The sequence below is a fragment of the Sinohyriopsis cumingii genome, chromosome 14, assembly GCF_028554795.1.
Source record: "Sinohyriopsis cumingii isolate HCF-2022 chromosome 14, ASM2855479v2, whole genome shotgun sequence".
Lineage (NCBI taxonomy): Eukaryota > Metazoa > Mollusca > Bivalvia > Unionida > Unionidae > Sinohyriopsis > Sinohyriopsis cumingii.
Genome location: NC_142974.1, coordinates 45,948,755 through 45,962,962, shown reverse-complemented (window position 1 = coordinate 45,962,962; position 14,208 = coordinate 45,948,755). Strand labels below are relative to the sequence as shown.

The following is a 14,208-nucleotide window of genomic DNA, read 5'->3' as shown; positions in this document are numbered from 1 at the left end:
CTTGTGAAATGTTGGCGTATTTAACTTTCTTACAAATTTATAATTTTTAGACGGTGAAGGAACCAAATAATCCTGAATCACTCAAATAAATATAGGCTGGTGTAGACTTTCATGCACTACTCCTTCCTGAATATATTCCCCCACCCCCAATCATGAATCATTACATAGAGAAGTATTTTAGAAAATGACCTGTCACCAATTACCATAAAATAATAGCTTAATGAGTATTTACAAATTTGAATGGATTTAAGATCTCAGATTTCTCTTATCGACAAAGAAAAGTGTCATTCAGTAAGTTATTTTAATATGACACAATTTACACAATCAAAGACAATACATCAGTTTTCCACACAGAACGCCTGCAGGACCAATTTCTAGTCTGGCATAAAAAATCATTCCAAATGTCTCATAAACTTTTTGTATACTTTATCACTGTATTTTATTGGACTGCTATTGACACCATTAAAGAATTTTTATAATTTACTGAAAGACAGAAGTCATAACCATGTTATTTTATTTCCAATCTCTCTGTAGGTTCACAGCACTATGGCAAAAGGTAAAAAAATAACGATGGCATAATTTCAAGCTGTGCAAAAGGTGTTAATTTTAAAACAAGCAAACTACCTTTAATATGAACTTGACATGCAGGTCTTGCCACTCTTAGCAGATAAACCCACTATTACATTATTCAAACTTTACATAATAACAGTTCATGTATTATTTCACCTGGAATGTATTCTAATTAAATATTTTTGCTTATATTATATTATTCCTAATCAAGCATTCTGCATTCCATATTGTTATTCTTTGAATATGAATTATGATGATACGGAGTATATTACTGGTGTTTTAAACATAGCACAACACACCCTCACTATAATACCCTCCATTATAACACAGTTCCTGTTATAAGGTGGATTTGGTCAGGTATCCCATTTCATTTCATGGTATATATATATATATATATATATATATATATATATATATATATATATATATATATATATATATATATATGCACTTCACTATCAAGGGTTTCATTATAAAGCAGTACACTCTATAGCACCCATGGACAGGGCTATAATGAGTGTGTGATATAGTTGATAAGTTAAGTTATCAAATAAGATGTTACTTCAAAATTATAATGTAGTTGTCGTGTAAATGTTGTGCCAAGTGCATGCAAATTCATTCCATGCTCTCTACAGCCAAAAGTGTAAAATTTCTATTTAAAAAAAGCATGTATTTGCTTGAAAATGAATCCTACAGAATACATTGATAATATTCAAAAGTTATTATATCAACTAATCGGTGAGACCAAAAATAATTAAATTTATATACATGTATTTAAATTTTCAGGTCAAACATAAAATATTGTACAGGACAAAGTCACTGTCAAAAATTAATATTTTAAATTATGCAAAATGATATATCAAAGGGTACATAAACTACATAAATTAATTATCTCACCATACAACAACCATATCAACTAATTATGTTAATTATGTCACTATGAGATCAAAATACTGTTTCCCAAGTATATTTGCACTGGACATCAGTTGAATGAATCAGGTGAAAATGCACTACTCATGTCTTAATGTTTTGAAACATTTTAATTGGAAATATTTAGTACATTGCTATTAAGAGAAACAATGGAAGTGTTGGCATGCAATGTGGATAAATATAGGAATTAACAATTTGTATTCTCGTAGATGAAAAACTAATTGAAAAAGATATATTTCAAAGTCCTGCATACTCTGTGATTCTCAGGGAATGAAAAAGTGTCATCAAATTAAAAAAAGTTTTATATTTATGTTCCTATATTTGCATCTATGCTATTTTTTTTTTAAAGGAGGAGATGCTATAGTTTAGGTTTCCACTGCAATTTATCTTTCTCAGATGCATATACCACTATAAGGTTGGCACTAACTTGGCTGGTTAGTATGCATATATACCAAGACTGTTACACCCACCCACCCTTCATCCTTGTATGTCACTCAGATTTCTCTCTCAAAGTAGTCAAAACAGATTATCTACTGCTCTACCACCTCCTTGAAAGTTAGATGATCCCATATGTAACAGGATGAGATGCCATAGGTGAGGTTGCATTGGGAATTAAACATGGTTTGTCTGTCTCACAGTCAAGTTACTAAAAGGTTCACACAGTCTAGTTAGTAAGTGACTGCTCAAGTCAGTCATCTGACTTATATTACATAAATGTATTGCAGTCATCACTGTAACCATAAAATGGTTATATCTGGACACTGCTTTGCAAATATTTAAACCAAAAAAGGATAACCCTTCCCCAACAAAGATTTACTTAGATAGTACATTTTTAAACAATAAAATCAATCAACATTAAAGACAATTGAGTGCAAATGTATAAGAAATGACAGATAAAGAATGCAAAACTCAGGACAGAATTCCAAGAATTAGTTACTACGCATGGTTTAGTGTACCATCATAAAGTAAAAAGGCCAAGACATTTAACATTTTATGCTGAGAGCATGTATTTTTTACCTTGCAACACTTTGAAATATTTCATGGGTATCAATTTTTCTTGTTTGGTAAAAAATAAAATTTTCATTGCTATTTAAATTCATGCTTTGCAGAAAGATTTGTTGTCTCCAAGGATACTTCTTTGTCGGAATTTAAATATGTATCTTTAAACAACAACAAAATCCACAAACTTTGTACTGTACATGCTCACATATATCTCCAGATCTGCTAGTGTATCATGCTATAACAGATTTGGGATTGTGAAGTTTTCAGTTGGATCGACTTACATCCAATTACATATGATACCCCATGAAAATTGGTACCCCATGAAATTTGTGCCACACGAAAAATAGTGCATTCGCAGCATCTATGTACTCCAGCCATATAATATATTTCCTTACTGAGTAAACTGCCTATTCCATTTGTGTGATCAGTGAAAAAACCAGTGATTTACCATCAAATGCGGCTACACTTCTCTTCAATCCCTGAACCATAGAAACTGCAGGACTAACTTACATGCACTTAATTTATTTTATAACTTCTGAAGGTGTTAACATTTAGTATACTGTAGACATTCACAAATAAGACAACAAACAACTTAACCACCATGCTTGGTGCTATCACCATTTGATTTTGTTTCTTTGCTGGCATCGCTTTCAAACTCATCGGTGTACCCAGCCAATCCATCTGTCAATAGCAACTGGCTGTCAATTAATTACTGCCTACATGCCTGTTTCATAGGACATAAACATCTAACAAAAAATACATAATTCTATGGATGGCAAGCTCTGAATCTGAAACTGTGATGACATTAATATTTTGGTTGGAGACATAAGAATATATTAGTTTCAAAACTTATAAAACTATAAGCTTTAATATCATCACATTACCAGTCAAGTTTCTGTTTACATTATGCAATAATTACGTACTTAACATATAAACTATAAGCTTTAATATCATCAAATTACCAGTCAAGTTTCTGTTTACATTATGCTATAATTACACACTTAACATATAAAACTATAAGCTTTAATATCATCACATTACCAGTCAAGTTTCTGTTTACATTATGCTATAATTACGCACTTAACATATAAACTATAAGCTTTAATATCATCACATTACCAGTCAAGTTTCTGTTTACATTATACTATAATTATGTACTTAACATATAAAACTATAAGCTTTAATATCATCACATTACCAGTCAAGTTTCTGTTTACATTATGCTATAATTACGCACTTAACATATAAACTATAAGCTTTAATATCATCACATTACCAGTCAAGTTTCTGTTTACATTATACTATAATTATGTACTTAACATATATTACTATAAGCTTTAATATCATCACATTACCAGTCAAGTTTCTGTTTACATTATGCTATAATTACGTATTTAACATCAGCATAGACCACAAATCTAAACAATTCAATTTTTTTTTAAAAATACAGAAGTAAAAAAAAGTTCTATGCCAGTAATAAAAAGGCAAAATATGAGTATGAGTCCTAAACGATGGTTTCCATCAATGCAGGTGAAAAAACACTAATACTAATTGAATAAATAAAGTGCATAAATGGGCATCCAATCAGTAAACATTTCTGAAGATAAATTTGGACAAGTAAATGTTAAAATGCTGCCTTTGCTTTTATAGTAATTTAAAGGTGATTATAGCACAGGCTGCTGCATAGCAACAAAAGACTAAAAAAATCAGTTACTCAGTGATCCGGTGTATTACAATAAAAATACTTAATTACAAGCAGATGAACTGCTAGTTTCACTGCTAGAGGAACTTCGCCTAGAACCGTGTGAAGGATCAGAGTCTGGAATGGTACATTATAGGCATAAAGGAATAAAAATCTCCAGACCTTTTCAATAAAAATGTATGAAATATACAAACATATGTCTACTAGTCCTCCAAATATTTTTGGGTGAAAAATCCATATAGAAAATACAGTGAAACTTCCCTTAAACCAGTGCCTTTGCAACCCAGTCTCCTCCACAGACTGGTTACTTAATGCGATCCCAATAAATTGTTTTTCTCTGCAGTCTGGTCACATACATGTACAGTGGTCCCAATAGGTCATTCTAATGATAGTCAAATTTCCATACACTGGACACATTACTACTATGCCATATTTCCAGTATTTGCTAGACCACAGCTGCCATTTTTGAATAAAATAAAATTTAAAAAATCATCTATTTTAACCATTATGCACTGTGCCAATGCTACCAACCAATCACTACAGTGTGTGGGAAATTTACAAATTCAATTAAAACCATCACAAATCAGGGTCATAAAGGGTCTTCAGAAGACTATTATAAATAAGACTGAGGGTAAGTTAGTCCTGTTGGTGGCCAATTTAGGGTCACAGCCAAAAAGAGGTTGGGAGCAATGGCATTATGGGAATTAAGTCACTTGTGCGGACTACTTCACTGACTAACTGGGTGAGAGATATTTTACTAGTTACAGGCTTGAAATATTGGTTTGACAATTAAGACTGGGTACCAACAAACTTCTATAAAACATCCCAACATTTTGGTTCAAAGAGTGTCTGGTTTAGGGAAGTGTCAGTGTATAAGGATTAGAGAAAAGAGGTAGCATAAAATCATCAAGTAACTGTTAAGATGTCTGAATGCTTTAGATCTGGTCCAAGAATGCTTCAAACAGTAGAATCTTTAAATGCAGTACCTGGCCTAATTCAAATAAAAAAACATATCACTCAAACCAAAAGAAAACATCAGAAGACCTAACTTCTTCTACTGTAATAATCAACAAAATTTCAATAATCACAAAAATGCAATATTCAACAAACATATAAAAAGTTAGCAAAAACAGTATACAATAAACTAACAACAATGTCAGCACATAATTTTATTTCATGGTTAATTAAAACATGACAAGAACTTTCTTCTCTCCTACGACTTATAAATTCAAGTTTTCGTTTGCAGGGTTGGATGGGGGGGGGGGGAGCTTTAAAATATACAGCAATTAAATATATCTTTTTCACAATTTCATGCATGAGTTATCAGACATCCATACTAGGAGTATACTGAGTATGAGGTTAAAGGTGTAAAGCCTGATGGCAGTAGAACACAAAGAACATTATAGTTTGCTCATATGTATATATCTGAGTGTATTAAGCTTGAAATATCAGCCAGTTCATTTTTATTCTTCAAATATCTGTGATATATATATATATATATATATATATATATATATATATATATATATATATATATATATATATATATATATACATGATATTTATTTAATATATAATTTACTACAATTCATATGACTACTTTGTATAAAAGACAATCAAAAAGGAAATGTCTACACCCTAGTTCATACAAAATACTGGCAGTCACAACAATGCTTGCTCTGAAATCCTCATGTTTTCTTGAGGCAATCACAATTCAAAATAATTTTATTTTCTTATTCCATCTTTAGAATTTACAGAAAGTTGCAATTTCACACAGCAAATACCATTCATTTTTCTTTAAAAATATAATGATGTCTTCACTATTAATACATGAAATAGCTAATGAACATACATCTAGGAAATAAAATTAACAGTTATTATCAAATATAATTATCAACCCTGAAAGGCAATAACAGGTAATTTAATCATGTACAATACAACTGTCTTTACATGTTTGTTGTTTGATAATGCATGACACACTTGCTCAAATTGTTGGCCTTAGAAATGGGATCAATAACAAAATATTTCAAAAATTAGAACGTATTTATCCTGAAACCATTGTATTATTTAACATTTCATTTAATTTTAAGTCTTTATCACAAACTAGGACTATTCAGATCTAATAACAGAGCTGTCCAACTATAATAGTCCACCATATTGATTGCCTCTTTTGCATGCATTACACCCTAAGCCTCCCTTTCAATCAGTGAGATAGTGTGATAACTCATATTAATGAGATAGTGTGATAACTCATATTATTGAGATAGTGTGATAACTCATATTAATGAGATAGTGTGATAATTCATATTAATGAGATAGTGTGATAACTATTAACTGTGATTATCAGCCACTGCAAAGGTCATCTAAAATAAGGATGAAAATAGCTGCAACCCTGATTACAATTTATCAACATATCTGTTAGAGTAAAACAATGAGGTAGATTACTGGAACAAGTATCAATATCATAACAAATGCCCTTCAAAAGAACTGATGGTCCACTCGTTGTTATGTCAATTTTTCTTCTGGCCTTGATTACTTTATGTACTAAGTCAATATTGAAACCGACTCTGATATTTCTGGTAAAGTCCAGCATACATGGTTTGATAACAGAAATTATTTTCCTACATTTTCAAATTAACATCTACACAAGATACTTGCTGAGGGCAGTACAAAATTATATGTCATGGTTTTGACCTTCAACCTAACATCATGGATAGAAAACTGTTGAACATAATTATCTCTAACAATGTCAAATTATACCCACATGTAAAGTTTGATTAAATCAATTATTTTTATTTGGGGAGTTATTCTTCAGATATATCCATAAAACTAGGTTTGATAGAAGTCTGTCTATTCACACTTAGTTTTCTTGGTCATCGCAAAATGAAAAAGGTGTCCCTTGCCTACACTCTTGGAAAAACTACCACAAACTAAAACATCAACCCAGGTTATTCACCCATATCACCAACCCCCTATGACAGCCCTGTTTGTATTATCATGCTCACCCATCAGTAAAAAACCTTAATCAATATCTTTGACCTTAAAACCAATATCAGAGTGCTAACTGTCAAATTTTTATTGGAAAGCAGCTAATAGTTGTATATAAAATCTGGTCCAAATTTTGAATATGTACAAACCACAGTGTTCATAAGCTCAATGAAGAATGAAAATGCACTAAATGACTTTTGCCTTGACCTAAAAGTCAACTGAGTCTGGTTTACAAAGTCCTTTAAAAAATAAGTGCAGATATGGTGGAGGTTATATCTGTACCATTTTCATTCTGAACTATTTGCAAGCTGCAAAGAAGCATTTTAGTGAAAATGCCACTTTAAGGCCATCATTCATGCAAGAGTAGCAATAACAGGACTTTCAAGATGGCACCATGCTGTAGGTTAAAGATAAACACCATTTGCACAGAGATTCAGTACCACATGGCAATAGTGGTTTGTGAAAACCCTACACAGGGTGTCAATATGACCATCCATTCATGAAAAGTAGCGATTAAAGATTATCTTGGTAGTCATGAAGGCAGTCATTTTGCTTGCTGGATCAGCATCATTTTAATATATAAACAACTACATACAGCATGAAAGAAGAGGCCATCCAATGAAGAAGTAGTTGTAATGACTTTCACTTACGACCAACTGTATATAATGAAAAGTGTCTTAGTTTTAACCTCAAGCCATTACAACCAACTGTATATAATGAAAAGTGTCTTAGTGTTAACCTCAAGCCATTACAACCAACTGTATATAATGAAAAGTGTCTTAGTGTTAACCTCAAGCCATTACAACCAACTGTATATAATGAAAAGTGTCTTAGTTTTAACCTCAAGCCATTACAACCAACTGTATATAATGAAAAGTGTCTTAGTTTTAACCTCAAGCCATTACAACCAACTGTATATAATGAAAAGTGTCTTAGTGTTAACCTCAAGCCATTACAACCAACTGTATATAATGAAAAGTGTCTTAGTTTTAACCTCAAGCCATTACAACCAACTGTATATAATGAAAAGTGTCTTAGTGTTAACCTCAAGCCATTACAACCAACTGTATATAATGAAAAGTGTCTTAGTGTTAACCTCAAGCCATTACAACCAACTGTATATAATGAAAAGTGTCTTAGTGTTAACTTCAAGCCATTACGACCAACTGTATATAATGAAAAGTGTCTTAGTGTTAACCTCAAGCCATTACGACCAACTGTATATAATGAAAAGTGTCTTAGTGTTAACCTCAAGCTATTACCACCAACTGTATATAATGAAAAGTGTCTTAGTGTTAACCTCAAGCCATTACGACCAACTGTATATAATGAAAAGTGTCTTAGTGTTAACCTCAAGCCATTACGACCAACTGTATATAATGAAAAGTGTCTTAGTGTTAACCTCAAGCCATTACGACCAACTGTATATAATGAAAAGTGTCTTAGTGTTAACTTCAAGCCATTACGACCAACTGTATATAATGAAAAGTGTCTTAGTGTTAACCTCAAGCCATTACGACCAACTGTATATAATGAAAAGTGTCTTAGTGTTAACCTCAAGCCATTACGACCAACTGTATATAATGAAAAGTGTCTTAGTGTTAACCTCAAGCCATTACGACCAACTGTATATAATGAAAAGTGTCTTAGTGTTAACCTCAAGCCATTACGACCAACTGTATATAATGAAAAGTGTCTTAGTGTTAACCTCAAGCCATTACGACCAACTGTATATAATGAAAAGTGTCTTAGTGTTAACCTCAAGCCATTACAACCAACTGTATATAATGAAAAGTGTCTTAGTGTTAACCTCAAGCCATTACAACCAACTGTATATAATGAAAAGTGTCTTAGTGTTAACCTCAAGCCATTACAACCAACTGTATATAATGAAAAGTGTCTTAGTGTTAACCTCAAGCCATTACAACCAACTGTATATAATGAAAAGTGTCTTAGTGTTAACCTCAAGCCATTACAACCAACTGTATATAATGAAAAGTGTCTTAGTGTTAACCTCAAGCCATTACAACCAACTGTATATAATGAAAAGTGTCTTAGTGTTAACCTCAAGCCATTACAACCAACTGTATATAATGAAAAGTGTCTTAGTGTTAACCTCAAGCCATTACAACCAACTGTATATAATGAAAAGTGTCTTAGTGTTAACCTCAAGCCATTACAACCAACTGTATATAATGAAAAGTGTCTTAGTGTTAACCTCAAGCCATTACAACCAACTGTATATAATGAAAAGTTGTTGTTGTTGTTGTTGTAGGGCTTAACGCCATTTTTCAGCACAAGATAGGCTATACATGGCGGCCAGTATTAATGGTGGAGGAAGAACCCGGAAAACCCCCGGAAAGAACCACCGACCCACGAGAAGCTACTGGCAAGCTTTCTCACATAACCACATTAGCCGAATAATGAAAAGTGTCTTAGTGTTAACCTCAAGCCATTACAACCAACTGTATATAATGAAAAGTGTCTTAGTGTTAACCTCAAGCCATTACAACCAACTGTATATAATGAAAAGTGTCTTAGTGTTAACCTCAAGCCATTACAACCAACTGTATATAATGAAAAGTGTCTTAGTGTTAACCTCAAGCCATTACGACCAACTGTATATAATGAAAAGTGTCTTAGTGTTAACCTCAAGCCATTACGACCAACTGTATATAATGAAAAGTGTCTTAGTGTTAACCTCAAGCCATTACGACCAACTGTATATAATGAAAAGTGTCTTAGTGTTAACCTCAAGCCATTACAACCAACTGTATATAATGAAAAGTGTCTTAGTGTTAACCTCAAGCCATTACAACCAACTGTATATAATGAAAAGTGTCTTAGTGTTAACCTCAAGCCATTACAACCAACTGTATATAATGAAAAGTGTCTTAGTGTTAACCTCAAGCCATTACAACCAACTGTATATAATGAAAAGTGTCTTAGTGTTAACCTCAAGCCATTACAACCAACTGTATATAATGAAAAGTGTCTTAGTGTTAACCTCAAGCCATTACAACCATGCCCTCAGTAGAAGTAGTAATAAGAACATCTCAAGATGGCCACTTTGATTGCCATATTTTAGGTCCAAGTGTCACTATTGTTATTTAGGGTCATTTACAAGTATAGGCAAGATGGCCACTTTGATGGCCATATTTTAGGTCCAATTGTCACTATTGTTATTTAGGGTCATTTACAAGTATAGGCAAGATGGCCACTTTGATGGCCATATTTTAGGTCCAATTGTCACTATTGTTATTTAGGGTCATTTACAGGTATAGGCAAGATGGCCACTTTGATGGCCATATTTTAGGTCCAACTGTCACTATTGTTATTTAGGGTCATTTACAAGTATAGGCAAGATGCCAGATCTGTCAATGCATAATGCACTGGTAGTTTGTTAGGAGTAATCGCTAGAATAAACATTATGTACCTTATGTGCTCTTGCATTATCTGACAGCAGATCAGAGGCTACGTTGCTTCCAGTTGGACTAGACTTATGAGTGAGTTTATACCATGGTAGCCATATTGAAAATCAGAGCAGAACCCATTTTCATTTTTGGAATTCTCAAGATGGCCACCATGGCAGCCATAGTGAAGTTCAGATTAGAGCCCATTTTTGTTTACAATTAGTAAGACATCATTAGAAGTCTTTTGGTAAATTTCCATGTCAATATGATCATCTGTTCAGATGGATTAGCAATAAAAAGATCTTCAAGATGGCCACAATGCAGACCCTATTACATGTCAGATTTAATTTAGGACCAACCAGACATCATAGAAAGTCTTTTAGTGTCACCATTTGCATAGGGGCACCATTTTCATCAGACCTTGGGATAAATGTGTGTGTGTGTGTGTGTGTGTAACACAACAATGGTTCCAACAGTTTGTGAGAAGTAACAATAATAAACTTGTACTAAGGGCCAAACAGCATTAACTTTAAAAAAAACTTGTACTAATTCCAAGACAGAAGCAATGTTAATAAATGTGTACTAATGGCCAGACAGCAATAACACTAATAAACTTGTACTAAGAGCCAGACAGCAGTAAGAGTAATAAACTTGTACTATTTGCCAGACATTAGTAACACTAATAAACTTGTACTAAGAGCCATACAGCAGGCCATCACATAAGCTCTCTTGGTCTTTGACCAGTAAAGATCAAACTAAAACGAATAGTATTTAATCTTTAAAAAAACTCACCTTCCTCTTCTTTTTCAAAATCTGGATCATACTCTTCATCTCCTGTAACACAGACATTATTATTATCATGATTATTATGATTATTATTATTATTATTATTATTATTATTATTATTATTCATGTTGCTGTTGCTACTGTTCTTACTGCTGGGTAATATCGGTGGTAGTTCAATCTTTAAATGTTCATCAACATTGGTTCAACATCAACACCACATTTATTATTAATATTACACGCATTATAATTATTGTAATTATCATTATTATTATTATTATTAGTAGTAGTAGTAGTAGTAGTGGTGGCAGTAATAGTAATAGCAGTAGTAGTTTAAAAAGCATACTTTTTCCTCTGGCTGAAGGTCTGTACACATGATAATCATCTTTATTTGTAAACATGTTAGAACTCAATATCATTGACAACAGAATTATTCTAGATTAGTATTCCAATCTGGTATTATGTCAGATTAGTATTACAATCTGGTATTATGTCAGATTAGTATTACAATCTGGTATTATGTCAGATTAGTATTACATTCTGGTATTATGTCAGATTAGTATTACAATCTGGTATTATGCCAGACTCAACACTCAAAAAGTCCTGATATACCAACAGTAGTCAAAATGCAACTAAATGTTCATATTTCTTATTCTCTGCCTTTACACTTTTACTAACTTAGCATAATTTTTAAAGTATAACTCAAAAACAAATAAACTTTTCACTTTTATTGAAGTCAGATATACCTTAGTATAAAAATAAAAATCTAAAAAAGTTAAATTCAAATGGTGTTTGCACTGACTGCTGCATTAATAAACTTTTTTGTTTCACAATGACAAATCCCACAGGCAATGATTGCTATCTATACTTGCTAGAAAGTTGAGTCAAACTGCATACAATATAGACCTCGATCTGCCTTCACATTATGTGCCAACATATCAAAGTTTATGTTGTTTATTCTACTGATTAGTCTTAACAAACTGGATAGATACAGATCTACAGGCACACAATGTGACAGCACATGTGGGTTTATGCAGTTTGCAGTTGGTTCCAATTAAAAATATACTGTAGAAATACCATCCCATATTGAACACCTTTTTTCTATGCATGCAACAGAAAACAGAAAATCATGGATGACTGATGCAAATACAATAAAATACACAAAATAGTGAGACAATGAATGGATGCACTTCTGGTAAGGAAAATAATTAGCATTACAAGCATCAAGTGAGGAGGCTGAGACCTAGAAAACAAAGTAAAATAAAACTGAGTCTCTCATGCATTATAAAATAAATAGTGAAACTACCATAAATTAAGTCCAGCTGCAAACAACATAGACCCAGATTTAACAGTGCATAATGCACAAGCAGATATGGGTCTTTGTTGTTTGTTCTACTGATTAGTCCTAACAAACTGCACAGACCTATATCTGCCATCACATTATGCAATGGCAGATTTGGATCTGTACAGCTTGTAGTTGAACTCTACTTGTATGTGTGTTAAAATGGTAACGATGAAACAAATGACAAAAAGGTAAGTGCTGATTATGTCTCAACAATAAGTGAACAACAAGAAGCTTCTCAGGTTTTCATGACGAAAGTGTGGCTGCATCCATGAGGAAATAAAATGTGAAAGATAAAATCACCATCATTTTCATCAAATTCATCAGCCTTGGTCTCAGACTGAGAGGCATGTCTTGAATAGTCTTCTATCTCAATATTTTCCTCCTGTTTGAGAGGTTCTGCATCAGAGTTATCTCCCTTCACTTCTAACTCATCCTCAACTGGAATAACCACATTTTCTTCCTCCTCAACTTTTTCTTCTTCTTTATCCTCTGTTTCCTTTTCTTCTTCATATTCTTCCACTGTAAGGTTTATGATACAGTAACACCTGTCGTGAATGCTATGAGATCACCTATCTTCTGAGAGACCAGATGCGCAATACACATACTTATTTATTCTATACCATTATGAACTGTCATGAGAGATGAGATTTTCATTGTATTGATTTACTGATAATATACCATGTGTGTCATGAGAGACCAACTGTCTTGAAAAACCATGAATATTTTGGTTGAAGAGGTGGTCATTCAAGACAGTCTTTATTGCATTAAAATATATCAGAAAATAGTATCTTCCCAATTAACATGATTAATATTTCCTTGCCCATCTATCTATATAGAATAATGTATATACTTGCCCATCCATCTATGGAATACTGTACATACTTGCCCATCCATCTATATGGAATATTTTATATACTTGCCCATCCATCTATGGAATACTATACATACTTGCCCATCCATCTATGGAATAATGTGTGTACTTGCCCATCCATTTATATGGAATATTGTATATACTTGCCCATCCATCTATATGAATATTGTATATACTTGCCCATCCATCTATGGAATATTGTATATTCTTCCCAATCCATCTATGGAATACTGTATATACTTGCCCATCTATCTATATAGAATACTGTATATATTTGCCCATCTATCTATGGAATACTATACATACTAGCCCATTCATCTATATAGAATAATGTATATACTTGCCCACCTATCTATGGAATATTGTATATACTTGCCCATCCATCTATATGGAATACTGTACACACTTGCCCATCCATCTATGGAATACTGTATATACTTACTCATCCATCTATATGGAATATTGTATATACCTGCCCATCCATCTATGGAATACTGTATAACCTTGCTCATACATTTATATGGAATATTTTATATACTGGCCCATCTATCTTTATAGAATAATGTATATACTTGCCAATCTATCTATATGGAATAATGTATAT

At 32.6% G+C, this 14,208-nt stretch overlaps 1 protein-coding gene across 1 annotated transcript in view; it reads right to left on the bottom strand.

The window, feature by feature from the left end:
• The window catches only part of LOC149783687 (uncharacterized), a 168,830-nt gene that overhangs the window by 68,313 nt on the left and 86,309 nt on the right, over positions 1 to 14,208 (bottom strand). Inside the window, exons 13-14 of the mRNA XM_089932889.1 lie at positions 13,034 to 13,252; positions 11,398 to 11,439 (exon numbers count right to left, since the gene is read on the bottom strand). Of these exons, the coding sequence (XP_089789015.1) occupies positions 11,398 to 11,439; positions 13,034 to 13,252 (261 nt within the window). The remainder of the gene's footprint in view (positions 1 to 11,397; positions 11,440 to 13,033; positions 13,253 to 14,208) is intronic.